The 18,059-nt window shown below is 39.2% G+C and overlaps 1 protein-coding gene across 2 annotated transcripts; it reads left to right on the forward strand.

Annotated features, from left to right (window-relative positions):
* The first annotated feature begins 1,622 nt into the window (after positions 1 to 1,622).
* Positions 1,623 to 10,755, forward strand: LOC128695324 (probable glutamate receptor). Of its 2 annotated transcripts, none has more exons than XM_070095339.1 (13): positions 1,623 to 1,712; positions 4,243 to 4,367; positions 4,499 to 4,615; positions 4,914 to 5,137; positions 5,475 to 5,603; positions 6,059 to 6,214; positions 6,386 to 6,476; positions 6,733 to 7,036; positions 7,148 to 7,365; positions 8,575 to 8,755; positions 8,923 to 9,022; positions 9,935 to 10,064; positions 10,542 to 10,755. In XM_070095339.1, the coding sequence occupies exons 1-13, from the start codon at positions 1,637 to 1,639 to the stop codon at positions 10,635 to 10,637; spliced, it is 1,947 nt and encodes a 648-aa protein (XP_069951440.1). In that variant the 5' UTR covers positions 1,623 to 1,636; the 3' UTR covers positions 10,638 to 10,755. The 2 variants fall into 2 exon arrangements, with proteins under 2 accessions (XP_069951440.1, XP_069951441.1); XM_070095340.1 differs by having other exon boundaries at positions 5,511 to 5,603.
* The last annotated feature ends 7,304 nt before the right edge of the window (positions 10,756 to 18,059 follow it).

Genomic DNA, 18,059 nt, shown 5'->3' on the forward strand with positions numbered 1-18,059 from the left:
ATCTGTGATACATTACGGCAACCAACACTCCACCTCAATACTTCTGACGCAAGACAAGCAAGTGTATACCATTGTTTGATCTCCACACAGAACTATGGAGCGACGGTACAAGTTCCGACCCACAACATTGTCTGAGCGCACGTGGATTGTATGGATGTGGCAGTGTGGCCTGTCTGCCAGACTCATCGCCCAGGAGAGTGGCACCAGTGTCACTACCGTCTGTAGGTGGATACGACGCTGGACCAGAGAAGGTAACGTCAATACTCGACCTCGACTCGGAAGACCACCTCGCATTACGACTTCAAGCGGAGAATATATAAGGTCGAACATTGCCAAAGAACTTTTGTCTTCAGGCCATAACGTCTGTATACCCCGACACCGATCAGCTGTAGATCGTCGCTGCTTTTCAGAGACATACAAAAAGAACTGGCCGTCCTTAAACGGCAGTCGATTAGTCTCCAATTACGCAAATCCCATTTGTAGACATAACTTCGGATGGTTAGGAGCAGATTCAGTTTAATAAACAGAGAAAACGATTTCTCGGGCGAGTTTGTGCAGTGAACAAAGGCTTATTCTGTTGACATGCTTTTTCCAGAAAAATAACATTAAAATCGCGTGCAAATAATGGTGCAACAATGTATCGTGTTATTTTAAGAAAATTTACTCTAAATAGATCAGTACCAAATAAGTCGTGTGATTACGAATATTTGTGTTCGTGTGCACGCTTACGAAGCTCTGTAATTACTTAACTTATGAATTCATTAAGTTTGCTTTTGGGTTTTTACAATAAGAAAAGTTTAAAATAATATAATCCCATGTCTGAATCTTAATATGCCAAAAAATATTGCAATAAAAATTGAACATAGAGGTAGTTTTGCAACCCATTTTCCTGTAAATATTTTGGAAATGTGTATATTCATCTGTATTTGCAATGTAAGAAATGGTTACTCAAAACCCAAATTTTTAAAGGGGGCGGAGGGGGCCAGCCAGCGGAAGGCCTCTGTAAATGACCAGAAACTCCAGCGGCGGGTTATGATTAAGATCAGCGTCAGGAAACACTTGTCCTGTTTCCTGACAGATCTTGCCTAACCTAACCTGTATTTACAATGCATTAAAACGTTACTGAAATGTTTAATTGTGCTCATTTAACGAAAAATTATACACTTAGTGATTGAGATTGTCGACAACCGTAGGACAGTTTCCTCTGAATGATGGTAATTAAAACGTCCTTTTAGCTATATTTTTAAGGCTAAAGGATACTAGGAAAATTTTTTTAAGGAACATAAACACCAATGCTAGCTTCATCATCATTCAGACGTCCAGAACTCAACATAGAATATAGATAAATAGAACAATGTTAGTTCTGCGGCCCCCTACAGGGCCTACCCTGTACTATCAGGCAACACTAGGGTGGCCAATGTGGCCACACGGTCTCAATCCCTGGCTGAACCTTGGTCAAGTTTACCTGCTTTATAAGCATTCTTCCACTGTACTAACATTACTTTGATATTAAAACAATAAGAACGGATTTATAAACCGTAATAAAAGCAGATACATATGGCAGTTTTAACGCAGTCGATTTAACAATTAGTGTCATTAATAATTTCTATAATGCAGAGCACTGAGGTTACCAGAGATGATGGGAGTGACGTCTCTGATAGTGTTCCTGACCACTGCTGTGCTCACGGCTGACATGCACCCTCTTCACTATCGTAAGCTGACATTTGCACTCACAATAGTTTATCTAAAGTGCTGCATTATGCTCCTAGTAGACACTCGGAACTAATCAGTTCTATCAGTGTTGAGGGGAAATGGCTCACTTTCTCCTTTCTCACTTTCACTTCGATGTTCGTATATAAACTCCTGGCTGACAATATATGTTCACTCTTACTCCCTTTTAGTTTCGTGGATTGTTCTTTAGCTCCTGGCACTACTTCCTGGCTGAGTGGAACCAAGCTTATCTGCTTATATCCTTATTTGCCTTATACCTATTCTTAAAGCTGTGCATAGTTTTCCTCAAATACTTTCTAACCATCATGAGGTTGAAGAGGTATTTCCTGACGTTCCCTATGTTCATTTTTGTCTTTACCGTCATACCAGTCTCTCGCGCAGTCTTTCCCTATCCACCCTTTCTAATCCATTTAATATCTTTTTTGCATCATTATCATGTCTCCCTAATATGTCTGTCCTGCATTATCATTGCATAAAATTTTTATACTTTCCTCACTGAGCAACCCTTTTTGTCCTGGAACTAGTCTCGTTAATTTTTCTTTTTTTTGTTTTTGCCATGCTTTACTAGGATTCATAAATGACTCCTGTAACAGTAGTTCAATGTAAGTGCTATTCTCATTCCTTCTTAATACATTTTCCTGACCACTTTCCTGTAGTTTGTGAAGATCACATTGAAGAGTTTTTTATTCAGGTTTTATTATCGTAGAATAGGTAAGATTCGTCAGGAAACTGGACAAGTGTTTCCTGACGCGGGTCTTAGATGATGACCATCCATTTAAAAATGTATATTATCCTTTTTATGTAGGACTTTTTCTCTTCCAACATGTAATTCCCTCATACTTGTTACAATTATCTATTATGCCTCTTCATCTCGTCTACACTAGGAATACTTTGATTTACTATAATTTTTTTATTTGTTCCTATCTACGAAATTATCAGATGCCTTCTTGCATTGCAAAAATATGCATTCCACTCATCCTTCTCCATCCTATGTTATTTATGTCATCCAGCTTTAGAAGTCCAACAAGTTGTGAAACAGGATTAATCTCTAAATCGGTGCTATATATATGACCGCAACAGTCAAAGGGTTAACCCTTTGACTGTTGCGGTCGTATATATACGTCTTACGAGGTACCGTGTTTGACGTGTATATACTCATAAATTCTAGCGACTTCAAATCAAGCAGGAGAAAGCTGGTAGGCCCACATGTAAGAGAATGGGTCTGTGTGGTCAGTGTGCACCATATAAAAAAAAATCCTGGAGCACGCAGTGCATAATGAGAAAAAAAGACTCCGACCGTTTTTTTTAATTAAAATGCTGACTTTGTGGTCTATTTTCGTATGGTATTTATGGTTGTATTCTCGTTTTCATGGTCACATTTGATAGAATGGAAAACATATTATAGAAATAGAGGTGATTTTGATTGCTTTTACTATAAAAAGAACCTAGAAATGAAGCTCAAAGTAGGGGAAATGTTTGATTTTTGCCAATGTTCAAAAGTAAACAAATGATGCCATTGTCCAATAAATGTCCAACTAGCCATTCTAATATACAGTCATGAATGGGTTGATGTTATTTATACAATTATTACAGTATTGCAGTAGCCTGCATAATAGTAAGTCTTCTATTTTTTATTTGAATAAAAATTCAAAATAGAAAGCAAGAGTAATATCAGAGGGGCCTGGAGACATGACTGATGAGCAAAGATGTTATTTTAGAGCCAGGAATGGCTGCATTGTTCATTCTGGACCTTATTTTGAAATTGTCATATTTTTTAGTTTTCGTGAAATTGGCCAAATTGCAAATTTCTGACCACATTATTAGGTAGTTGAAATTAGTAAATGGGCAGTTTCTTGTACTCAATCGATAGAAAAAATGGAGTTCTAAAGAAATAGCTATGAGTTTGGGCGACTGGAACAATGGAATTAGCCGAAAATAGGGCTCAAAGTGGGCGAAATCGCCGATTTGTAAACAGCGCCGAGGTCGCTAACTTCGCGAGAGCATAATTCAGTCAGTTTTCCATCAAATTTCGTTTTTTTGGTGTCATTACAATCGGGAAAAGATTCTCTATCATTTCATAAGAAAAAATTCTTTGTTTTTTAAATTTTGCGACACCAGGAGACACCTCAGGATTGGGGGTTGCGACAGTCAAAGGGTTAACAAAAGAGCTTCTCCCTAGGTGTTACTGTTCATTTGATTATTGGTTCTATTAACTTATGAACTATACATTGCAAAAGAATTAGATCAGGCAATTGCATAGTTTCCACTGGCCTGTAGATTTTATCTGGTGGTTCACTCCTCTCACTGTTTCCTTGCTTTGTCCAATTCATATTTTAATTTTGTTTTAGTGACCAACATTTTCTTGACTGATGATATACATGTAGCGTTGACCTTAAGAAGTCCGTACAGTTTGTGCTGGATAAGCAATCCAGTTTTTTACATATAGTGAAAAAATTAAAATTCTTATCATAGAATTCTCCAACTGTAAAAAAGGCCTTCTTTCCTTATCAGGAGAACTAGACTCATTAACAAGAGGAAGCGAGGCAGTGAATGCTGTGCTGGCAACAGATTCTGCAGCACTCTGCTCACTCATTCTCTTCGTTGACAGCAAAACTTCTTCTCGTTCAGTTTCCGAGGTGCATTTCTGTAATATATTGAGTTCTCTTTCTGCATTACGTTTGAAGGGTAAGATGTACTTGTACATACATGACGAGCAAACAGAGCATTACATTATTATACAATATCTGCCTCTCTAATTTTTTTTAAGATAATTGGGAACTTGAAAGCCTCGGAAGGTATTGCTGTGTTCGCTGTGGCAGGGGACAACCAAGACTATAACGAGACGCAGGCGCAACTGTGTCGGATGGTCGACCAGGCTCGGCGGGTACGTCACTCACAATATTGCTCAGCCGAATGTGTCACTCGCATTTCCGCTGTGAAGAATACATTCTCACATTGATGCTAAGGCGGGTTATAACTTTCAAATTACTACTAAATCAGTACGTCACTCTTGTATTACTACTGAGGCTGGTATATCATTCGGAAACGAGTTAGTAACCACATCGCCCCACTCATTACAAATGACACTGATACGTAATTTTCGCATTACTACAAAGGCCAGTATGGCAAGTCAGGGAACAGGTACTAGATCACATCAGCCTCACCCTTGTTGACATCCACAGTTACGGCAGGTGTCGCGGTGTTTGAGGATGATGGTGGTGAGTGACGACGCAGCCTTCTTGGTGGCATTCGCTGAGTGTTCCCTCGAAGGTCGTCTTCTGGTGTGGTCGAATAGGCTCCTCGCTGTCACCCGCCTCTCCCTCCAGCAGCTGCAGCAACTACACGAGACTTTTTCACAGACAAATTCTATACTGCTTCTCGTGAACACCGTCGCAGGATATTTACAGTAACTGTCTCGATGTGTACCAGAAAATGATTATTTTTGTCTTATTCGTCAGGAGACAGGACAAGTGTCTCCTGCAATGGGTCTGTCATATAGATGACCCGTATTTATTCGGAACTGTTATGATTATTTGATGTCTGCTGATTATAATAACAATCTCTTCTAAATTTTAACTTAAATTCAACTATAACATTATACAAGAGGTTTTTCAAATATTTTATTAACTTATATTTATTTGGAATTAACGTAAGTTACTTGATCAATAAAAGCACAGAATTGGAATCAGCTGTGACAGTTGATTTTAGTTACAGTAACGGCTATATTATTTTCCTTGCTACAGCTATAATATGTATATACACCTACCATATACACCCAGAGATACCAAGGCATTACGAGTTGCTTCTTGGACGCCCAAGCGAGGCCTCGTACTTACAACCCACCTTCCTCTCTTCCCTAACAAGTTCTACAAGTGAGTTACCGAAGATGTTGTGCCTAATTGAATTACAGTATTTACATGGCTGGCTGTATACGAAATAACTCTCCTAAAATGTGTATTTAAAAATTTACATGCAAATTTCCACAAAACTGCTCCTTTTAAAATTATATTTTGTATACTATAGCGGTAAGGGTCTTTTTTTACTCTTAACTCGATCTAATGACACCCGTTGAAGTAAAGTCCTATTGCTATATGCAGTTAACCCTAATTTTTAGAGGTGGACTGGTAAGCCAGTGAAAATCCTCTGTCAGATGACCAAAAGCTCCAGCAGCAGTGGGTCATCAATGACTAAGACCCGCGTCAGGAAGCATCTGTCCTGTTTCCTGACAAACATCATACCTCCCTAAAGCCCCAATAACCTTGTACTTCTTGCAGAAGTGTGGTTCTACTAACCTAGCACCACCTACAGAAGTGTGGTCTTCCCACAGGTTCCTTCAGAAGCCATCACTGGTGGTGGCTGGAGGCCAGTATGAGCCTCACGTTAATGTGTTATTCAACAGCAAGACGCCCCAGGATACAGAAGTCACGTTCTACGGACCTATGATCAACCTTCTGGAAATATTTGCACTCAACATCAATTTCTCGTTAGAAAACATTTTTAGTGTATCATATCTTATTAGTTGCACATATTTTTTAGTGTAGAATCAATTAATATCAGAAATCAGGTTTCTATATAATATTTCGCTATCTGGGCATAGTAACAAGGCAACATTCGACAAGATTGTCATTAAAATTTAATGTTCGTGTCTTGTTAGGTACAGGATTGTGCGGCCTCCTGACGGAGTCTGGGGAGCTAAAATGCCAAACGGGACCTGGATTGGCATGGTGGGGATGGTTGTCAGAAAAGTGAGTGTTTAAAAAAGGGTTCATAGCTTTTGGTCATCGAAGTGGTTCAAAAAGCCCTCAAGTTTTAATTTATTATTCTTCTTATGGCAAGTTAATAAATATATATCGGGATGATAATATTCAATAAATGTAGCTTACGCTAAGATAAACTTCAGTACATCAGTGACAATTTCTAAATATATCGAAAAATAGATTATTTTGTGGGAAGCTCAGTTTTTTCTTTTCTTGGAACTAAATATTTAAAACATCGGCACAGGAGGTTGATTTTGCGCTTGGTCCATTTGGCATTACCGCTGTTCGTTACGAAGCGGCGGATTACACGAGGCCAATAGTGATTGACTACGCCAGGATCATGGCCAGGCGGGGAAGGCCGGAGGTGGATCCTTGGGGCTTTGTGTTGCCCCTGGCACCGCTAGTGTGGGCTGCCACCCTGACGACGCTGCTGCTCCTCTGTCTCATACTGCTCCTTCTCTCAAAATGTTCCTCTTATCTGCATATCAACCGAGAGACTACTGCATCATACAGTGTTTTAGACTACTTGCGTGTCTTATTACAACAAGGTATGCTATTAAGTCAGAATAAAATTTTCTTAGATCACCTTTTGTTTTTCTTATGGGTAGCTACTCGCAAAATGTCGAGAGATTAATCACTAAATGATCATTTCGTTGCAGATGTGTTCGTTAGGAAGGGCAGCTGGTGGCAACGGATGTTACTGATAGCCTGGATGACAGTGACGCTGGTGCTAACTAGGAGCTACTCCGGTAACCTTATGTCCCTCCTGGCTGTGAGATACAGTCTTCAGCCTTACCAGACTCTCCAGGATGCTGTGGATGATCCCTCCGTAGCATTGATCTGGGAGGAAGACTCATCTTATGTTCAATCTTTCCGAGTAAGTTTTTTTGCTTATGAATGTTACATTAAATTTTAAGTTAAATTGCCTTCTTAATTCGTATAATACAAATTTATTTACATAACCTGTGTTGCTTTTTGTGAAAATTATCATAAATACATTCAGTGATGTAATTGAGAATGGTTCTAATCATGACAATCATATGACTAAGACCCGCGTCAGGAAACACTTGTCCTGTTTCCTGACAAACTGTGCCTCACCTAACTTAATGTTTTCCCTCCCCATTCTTGTCATCGATCTCGCCCTTAAAAGACGTACGTCCCTCATGAAGCAAAGAGGTTTCACACCAAGTTAATTATAATATACCTTCTGTTTGGGTTATGACCATTTGGATCATTAAGTGGAATCAAAAGATGGGTGTGGCGAGTTTAACTGTGATACCCTAATTCTTACTGCACCAATTTCTTTAAATACATTTGGCATATTGACACCTACAACACGGTTAAAACAATCTTCATTTAAGATACACCAATGTTTTAAGTTTGAAAGTTTAATAAAACATTCTCGATTTACTGCATAAAAACCAATATGCAGTTTGTTCATCAATAACAGTAAGATACTGATGTTCAGGCAGTAACTTTAGAATGCTATTTAAGAAAGACTTCAAACTCTCAACACTGGGGTATCGCACTTAATGGAATGTGCGGATTGATTTGCGGTTGTTTGTACAACTTTGCAAATTTTATCGAATATATTGGAATTTTAGTCTATTCATAATATTTATTAATCCCTGGTATTAATCCCTCGTATTAATCCCTGGTATTAATCCCTAATATTAATCCCTGATATTAATCCCTGATATTAATCCATTCTCCCTGATAATCCCTAATATTAATCCCTAATATTAATCCCTAATATTAATCCCTAATATTAATCCCTAATATTAATCCCTTGATATTAATCCCTTGATATTAATCCCTTGATATTAATCCCTTGATATTAATCCCTGATAATCCCTAATAATCCCTAATATTAATCCCTAATATTAATCCCTAATATTAATCCCTAATATTAATCCCTAATATTAATCCCTAATATTAATCCCTAATAAAAATCTCTAAAGAAAAATCTCCGTATAAAGTTCTCTGTATAAACCATTGCAGAAAGTTGGACACTGAATAAAACCTGAGAGATACTCATCTTTGGTATTTATATTATGTGATGTATTATTAATAAATACATTTAAAGAGAGCAACGTCTGGGATATATAAAGCGGTGACGGACCTGGAGAAGATAGGGAGAAATGTTTACCTGACGTTTAGTTCGATCTCTGAGAGAGCTCCAACACTGGTGAGGCGAGGCGATCATGTACTCGTGCTGGAGGAGAACTCGGAGAATGTATACATAGCGCAAGACTTCTCAACCACAGGTTTTTGTCTTACTGATCATCATTGTGTAAATTTCAGCTTCCTTTTGAAATAACTGAGAATTTTACACATTTACTTTCACAGTGAGAGGTAGGAACCCACATGAAGTTAGTAGTTAATCTGTGAATATCTTAGTCTGCTATTAATTCAAGGCTTCTGGATCCAACAGAACGCTGTGATTTTTACTTGTCTAGAGAGAAGGTGTTGCCTCTGATGTTTGCTATGATCGGACGCAAGAACAGTCCTCTGGTGCCGGTGTTAAGCAACAGGTAATGTCGTTTATCTCATTAAAGCTTATATGGTTTCATTTCGGTAAATATTACATCGCATGTGACTAACTTAATATTTAGCCACATCATTTTCCCACCAAATTAGGTGGGAAACATTCATTGTAATTTAATCATTAACGTTCTTGCCAGATGTACACGGACATCATTATCCAATCAATCTTCTAAACCGCATTCCCACTCAGCCTTTGGAGTGCACACATTGCTTTCCCACTTCCAGTATTCTGACCATATATAGACTGCTAAATAAATTTCAGAATATTATTCAACAGTGAACAGTTTATGCGTAACTATATTCTATTAGGAATTTAGTAAACGTGAAGATTTTTAACTTTTTAACTATTCAGCATTTTCTTTTTTACCACCTCATAAAACATGAATTAAGAAATTCTCTTAGTTTTAGCTTCATGGGTTTTGATCCTCCACAGTCGCTCTGCTGACCTGGAATAAATAGGTGTTCTTCACATTAGCCACTCACTTCAATGAGCCAATGTGTCTTTAGTTGTTATTCAGCTTCATATTTATTGTCATCACCACCACCACCATCATTTTAACCTTCATCTTCACTGCAGTTGTATCTAAACTCAAAATAATTATGGTAGTTTTATTGTCATAAGAAACAGGAAAATGTCTTCTGAGGTGATTCTTCATGTGGTGACCCTCTCGGAGGAGATTTTGGTCATATGGCTGAGGCATTCCGTTGGATTACCAGTCGACCTTATGAAACTGTCTCGTTAGAATAGATGGTAGACTCGCCACCCATTTAGTAAACAAAATATCAACACACCATTGTTTCCTAGAAAGTCATCATATATTAATAAGAGATAATACTGCTGTAAACATTGTTCTTAATTCTGTAACCAAGTAATATTACATTTACGTTGTGCGTGGAAGGATCAGGTCAGTGAAAGAAGCTGGATTGTACGACTACTGGATGAAGACCAGTGTTCCCAACTCCTCCTCCTGTGCTCACACCTCTACCAAGACGACTGTCAAAGCTTCGCTCTCCCTTACTAACCTCTCGGTCAGTAATTTAGCCAGTAAACAATAAAGAGTAGAGGATTACTCGGTACCCTTTCTCACTATTTTCATTATAGAAATAATGAAATATGTAAGAATAATGATTTTATCAAAAACTTAAATACTACTATTGCATAAATTACTACTGTTATAATTAATAAATGTGAATAATATTTTAATTACTATTATTACCATATTATTATTACCATACTATATTATTATTACTATTATCATTACTATTATCATTACTATTATCATTATTATCATTACTATTATTATTATTATTATTACTATTATTATTATTACTATTATTACTATTATTATTACTATTATTATTACTATTATTACTATTATTACTATTACTATTATTACTATTACTATTTTCATTACTGTTACTATTATTATTGCTATTACTAATTTTGTATGCAAAGAAATCCTAAGTAATTTTTTTTTTAATTCTAATAATCTTTTTTCATTGCAGGGAATGTTCGTGGTCCTGGTCTCCGGTTACGGTCTGGGTCTCCTGGTCTTTGGTCTTGAGGCAATTATTGACTGGAGCAAGATGTCACGGAGTTAGTCACACAACTGACTATATATCATTAGGTAGAACACATTAAAAATATATATAGCGAGTGTAAAAACAGATATTTGTCAGAAATTTGTTGGCCCCGTTTATAAACAGGTGAACTAGCATGTTAATGCTCTCAATAATAGTTTTCTTCATCCTCATATTTCAGTGTTTTAATAATATAGTTTCAATACTTATAGATACATGTATATGTAATATAAATTTCTCTCTCTCTCTCTCTCTCTCTCTCTCTCTCTCTCTCTCTGTGAAGACGTCCCCTGGGATCGTATTTGATTGGACATCCTCTTTTCTGCAACATTGCAAGCTCCTGATATGTTGATTGCAACACGAAAGGCCTAGAGCTATGATTCTACTCCGCCCGTGGTTTTGTGTAAATATATATATATATATACATTAACGTCGTGCCGAATAGGTAAAACTGGTCAATTAGCAAGAACTTTTAAAATTGTCCTTTCTAAAATTTTTCTCATACGTTTAAAGACATATTTTTTCATTTATGTTAATGAAAACGTTAATTTTGTATCAAAAGAACCTTAGAAAACTTCCCTAACCATATTATAACAAGCGCCATTTTATTTAGCCTAATCCAACTAAATACATTTTAGGTAAGTTTACAAGAATTTAATAAACACAATTAAGTAATTTTTAAGGCAAGAAAAGCGTAGCTATTTAAGCCAAAATCGCAAGTTTTACCTATTCGGCACGAAATAAATAAATATATATATATATATATATATATATATATATATATATAATTTTTTTTTTTTTTCCACAAGTCAGCCGTCTCCCACCGAGGCAGTTGTTGAACAAGGATTTATTTGGTAGGGCTGAAAGCGGGTGGTTCAATGATAAACTTCGGAGGCTTCTTACTTAAGTCGTGGTGGGTACACAGGCTTGTGTGTTGTGCCCATGGCCCGGGCAGGGCCATCCCACGAGAGAGAGCTAGGAGTAGGCCTTGTTGACTGAGTGACGTGAGCAGCCAGAGTGAGAGCGTGGCAAGGGCAGGCAGGCTGAAGTGGCAACGCCTATAGGTGGCAGCACCAGCATGGCGCGAAATATGAACTAAGCTGGCAGGCAGCATGGGCTGTCTGTGAAGACAGTACAGGCTGTCTACAGAGTGACCCAAAGAGAAAGAAAATCCCCAAAAAGAAAATACTTTCATCATTCAACACTTTCACCTCACACATAATCACTGTTTTTGCAGAGGTGCCCAGAATAAGTAAGTAAGTAAGTAAATTTATTCAGGTATACACAATACAGTTACATAGAATTATCATACATAGCAGCATATGTGTAGAGAACACAACAGTTTAGAAGTATATACGTATAAAAATACACTATGTATCTCCAAAACTGCCAATATCCCAAACCTCTCCTTTAGAGTGCAGGCATTGTACTTCCCATTTCCAGGACTCAAGTCCGGTTATATAAAATAACCGGTTTCCCTGAATCCCTTCACTAAATATTACCCTGCTCACACTCCAACAGATCGTCAGGTCCCAAATACCATTTGTCTCCATTCATTCCTATCCAACATGCTCACGCACGCTTGCTGGAAGTCCAAACCCCTCGCCCACAACACCTCCTTTACCCCCTCCCTCCAACCTTTTCGAGGAAGACCCCTACCCCACCTTCCTTCCCCTACAGATTTATACGCTCTCCATGTCATTCTACTTTGATCCATTCTCTCTAAATGACCAAACCACCTTAACAAACCCTCTTCTGCCCTCTGACTAATACTTTTATTAACTCCACACCTTCTAATTTCCACACTCCGAATTTTCTGCATAATATTTACACCACACATTGCCCTTAGACAGGACATCTTCACTGCCTCCAACCGCCTCCTCGCTGCAGCATTTACAACCCAAGCTTCACACCCATATAAGAGTGTTGGTACTACTATACTTTCATACATTCCCTTCTTTGCCTCCACATATACCTCAATGCACCACTCACCTTTTTTCCTTCATCAATTCTATGATTAACCTCATCCTTCATAAATCCATCCGCTGACACGTCAACTCCCAAATATCTGAAAGCATTCACTTCTTCCATACTCTTCCTCCCCAATTTGATATCCAATTTTTCTTTATCTAAATCATTTGATACTCTCATCACCTTACTCTTTTCTATGTTCACTTTCAACTTTCTACCTTTACACACATTCCCAAATTCGTCCACTAACCTTTGCAATTTTTCTTTAGAATCTCCCATAAGCACTGTATCATCAGCAAAAAGTAACTGTGTCACTTCCCATTTTGTATTTAATTCCCCATAATTTAATCCCACCCCTCTCCCGAACACCCTAGCATTTACTTCTTTTACAACCCCATCTATAAATATATTAAACAACCATGGTGACATTACACATCCCTGTCCAAGACCTACTTTTACCGGGAAGTGGTCTCCCTCTCATCTAATAAATAAATAAATATATATAATATATATATATATATATATATATATATATATATATATATATATATATATAAATATATATAATATATATATATATATATATATATATATATGCAATAAGATCACAGTAAACAGGATCTAATTTATATAAACCTTTGGTTTATGTAAATTAGATCCATTTATAATTAATAGAATTTGGGAAGAATTTAATAATACACTGGACAAATAATAATTTTTAAATTTTCTTGGGTAGAATAGTTTGTTGGTGAGTTGTGCAAAGGACCTGTCCAGTTGGGCCGGCGCGCGTCAGGTGTTTAACCGTTGTGGGATCTGATAGTGAGGTGTTGGCCAGACCCCCTTATATAGCTTCCTTGGATGCTTTACTTTCATAGTTCCTTGATAATGTGAGTAGTCACGAAAGCGCTTGGAATTTCTATATTCTTTCAGAGTTGTTGTTTCGCATATATATATATATATATATATATATATATATATATATATATATATATATATATATATATATATATATATATATATATATATTATATTATATATATATATATATATATATATATATATATATATATTTATATATATATATATATATATATATATATATATATATATATATATTATATATATATATATATATATATATATATATATATATATATATATATATATATATATATATATATATATATATATATTAAAATGTGTGTGTGGGTAATTTAAATCAGCTCCCTTGTTTGTTTTTATTATAGGTTTGTGTAATACACATGTCTTAATCTTCAATTTGCTTTTTGTAATTGTAGCTCGTCATCCATCACGTCTCTACAAACGATTAAAAAAATAAAATAAAAATTTAATAGTTGTTGGATTAATTTCCGATTTATATGTACATTGAATATGTACACACACACACACACACACACACACACACACACAGGACAGAACAGCAAGGGCAAGCACACACACAACTACTCTCAGAACCATACAACCTATCACACCATCCCAACACACCCTACAATCCATACCCACAGCCTCCACCCAACACCAAGCTATAGAACCCCACAGTATGCCACCAGGTCTCCCACCCTCACAGGCCCCCCAAACCACAGTGTTGGAAAGGAAACTGAAGGTATGGTACACAAACGCTGATGGAATAACAAATAAGTGGGAGGAGTGGCAAGAAAGAGTCAAAGAAGCATCACCGGACATCATAGCTCTCACAGAAACCAAGCTTACAGGTATGATAACAGATGCCATCTTTCCAACGGGATACCAAATCCTGAGGAAAGACAGAGGGAACAGGGGGGGTGGAGGAGTGGCGTTGCTGATCAAAAATCGCTGGAATTTTGATGAGCTGGAGAGAGAAGATAGCGGAGAAGAAAGTGATTACATAGTGGGAACACTTCACTCTGGAGGTCCCAAGGTGGTAATAGCAGTGATGTATAACCCACCACAGAACAGCAGGAGGCCAAGGCAAGAGTACGACGAGAGCAATAGAGCGATGGTTGACACACTGGCTAGAGTGGCCAGAAGAGCTCATGCATGCAGGGCAAAGCTCCTGATCATGGGTGACTTTAACCACAAGGAGATAGATTGGGAGAACTTGGACCCACATGGGGGCCAAGATACTTGGAGGGCTAAGATGATGGAGGTGGTACTGGAGAACTTCATGTACCAACACGTAAGGGACACTACAAGAGAGAGAGGAGAGGATGAACCAGCAAGGCTGGACTTAGTATTCACCTTCAGTAGTGCAGATATCGAGGACATCACATATGAAAGACCCCTTGGGGCCAGTGACCATGTGGTTGTAAGCTTCGAATACACAGTAGAGCTACAAGTGGAGGGAGAAGCAGGAAGGCCAGGACGAATGAAGCCAAACTACAAGAAAGGGGACTACACAGGAATGAGGAACTACCTGAACGGGGTTCAGTGGGACAGAGAACTGGCAGGGAAACCAGTTAATGAGATGATGGAATATGTAGCAATAAAATGCAAGGAGGCTGAGGAGAGGTTTGTACCCAAGGGTAACAGGAGTAATGAAAAAGCCAGGATGAGCCCATGGTTTACCCAAAGGTGCAGGGAGGCAAAAACCAAGTGTGCTAGGGAATGGAAGAAATATAGAAGGCAAAGGACCCAGGAGAATAAGGAGAACAGTCGTAGAGCCAGAAATGAATATGCACAGATAAGAAGGGAGGCCCAAAGACAATATGAAAATGACATAGCAGCGAAAGCCAAATCTGACCCGAAACTGTTGTACAGCCACATCAGGAGGAAAACAACAGTCAAGGACCAGGTAATCAGGCTAAGGAAGGAAGGAGGAGAGACAACAGGAAATGACCGGGAAGTATGTGAAGAACTCAACAAGAGATTCAAAGAAGTGTTCACAGAGGAGACAGAAGGGACTCCAGAAAGACGGAGAGGTGGGGCACACCACCAAGTGCTGGACACAGTGCACACAACCGAGGAAGAAGTGAAGAGGCTTCTGAGTGAGCTAGATACCTCAAAGGCAATGGGGCCAGATAACATCTCCCCATGGGTATTGAGAGAGGGAGCAGAGGCGCTATGTGTACCCCTAACAACAATATTCAATACATCTATCGAAACAGGGAGATTGCCTGAGGCATGGAAGACAGCAAATGTAGTCCCAATCTTTAAAAAAGGAGACAGACATGAAGCATTAAACTACAGACCAGTGTCACTGACATGTATAGTATGCAAAATCATGGAGAAGATTATCAGGAGAAGAGTGGTGGAACACCTAGAAAGGAATGATCTCATCAACAGCAGCCAGCATGGTTTCAGGGACGGGAAATCCTGTGTCACAAACCTACTGGAGTTCTATGACATGGTGACAGCAGTAAGACAAGAGAGAGAGGGGTGGGTGGATTGCATTTTCTTGGACTGCAAGAAGGCGTTTGACACAGTTCCACACAAGAGATTGGTGCAAAAACTGGAGGACCAAGCAGGGATAACAGGGAAGGCACTACAATGGATCAGGGAATACTTGTCAGGAAGACAGCAGCGAGTCATGGTACGTGGCGAGGTGTCAGAGTGGGCACCTGTGACCAGCGGGGTCCCGCAGGGGTCAGTCCTAGGACCAGTGCTGTTTCTGGTATTTGTGAACGACATGACGGAAGGAATAGACTCTGAGGTGTCCCTGTTTGCAGATGACGTGAAGTTGATGAGAAGAATACACTCGATCGAAGACCAGGCAGAACTACAAAGGGATCTGGACAGGCTGCAGAACTGGTCCAGCAATTGGCTCCTGGAGTTCAATCCCACCAAGTGCAAAGTCATGAAGATTGGGGAAGGGCAAAGAAGGCCGCAGACGGAGTACAGTCTAGGGGGTCAGAGACTACAAACCTCACTCAATGAAAAAGATCTTGGGGTGAGTATAACACCAGGCACATCTCCTGAAGCGCACATCAACCAAATAACTGCTGCAGCATATGGGCGCCTAGCAAACCTCAGAACAGCATTCCGACATCTTAATAAGGAATCGTTCAGGACCCTGTACACCGTATACGTTAGGCCCATATTGGAGTATGCGGCACCAGTTTGGAACCCACACCTAGCCAAGCACGTAAAGAAACTAGAGAAAGTGCAAAGGTTTGCAACAAGACTAGTCCCAGAGCTAAGAGGTATGTCCTACGAGGAGAGGTTAAGGGAAATCAACCTGACGACACTGGAGGACAGGAGAGATAGGGGGGACATGATAACGACATACAAAATACTGAGAGGAATTGACAAGGTGGACAAAAACAGGATGTTCCAGAGATTGGACACAGTAACAAGGGGACACAGTTGGAAGCTAAAGACACAGATGAATCACAGGGATGTTAGGAAGTATTTCTTCAGCCACAGAGTAGTCAGTAAGTGGAATAGTTTGGGAAGCGATGTAGTGGAGGCAGGATCCATACATAGCTTTAAGCAGAGGTACGATAAAGCTCACGGCTCAGGGAGAGTGACCTAGTAGCGATCAGTGAAGAGGCGGGGCCAGGAGCTCGGACTCGACCCCCGCAACCTCAACTAGGTGAGTACAACTAGGTGAGTACACACACACACACACACAGTACAAAGGTTTGCAACAAGAATAGTTCCGGAGCTAAGGGGCATGTCCTACGTGGAGAAGTTGAGGAAAATCGACATGACACTGAAGGACAGGAGAGAGAGAGAGAGGGGGGGGGGGAATACGATAACGACTTATAAAATACTGAGAGGAACCGACAAGGTGGACACACAGGATGTTCCAGAGATGGGACACAGCAACAAGGGGTCACAGTTGGAAGTTGAAGACTCGGATGACTCACAGGGATGTTAGGAAATATTTCTTCAATCATAGAGTTGTCAGGAAGTGGAGCCATCTGGAAACTGATGTAGTGGAGGCAGGATTCATACCTGGCTTTAAGAAAAGATACGACAGCTCATGGAACAGGGATTGAGTGGACCTGTTAGCGACCAACGAAGAGGACGACCAAGGACCTGTAACTCGATCCCTGAAACCACAAATAGGGGAGCGTACACACACACACACACACACACACACACACACACACACACACACAGTAGCAACCGGTGAAGAGGCGGGGCCAGGAGCTAGGACTCGACCCCTGCAACCACAAATAGGTGAGTACAAATAGGTGAGTACACACACACACTCATTCATTCATTTCTGTGTTGTGTGTATGCGTGTGTGTGTGTCTGTCCGAGACTCGTCACTGTCTCTATTAACATCTAAATGGAGGTGCCAAGTTCATCAGCCCAAAACTTCCTCGGTCAACTAGCAACTTCATTTTTAATGACCTGGAAGGCATCAGTTTCTCTACAGATCTCTCTCTTTACCCACGACAAAACAAATCAATGGGTCATTGATACTGGCGCAAGCGCATCATCCCTATAAAATCAGAAGATTATGCTTCATCTGGCTCATTCCTCACCTGGTCTTCACGCTCTCTACACCTGTGTCACTGATAC

This window comes from Cherax quadricarinatus, chromosome 50, assembly GCF_038502225.1.
Source record: "Cherax quadricarinatus isolate ZL_2023a chromosome 50, ASM3850222v1, whole genome shotgun sequence".
NCBI lineage: Eukaryota > Metazoa > Arthropoda > Malacostraca > Decapoda > Parastacidae > Cherax > Cherax quadricarinatus.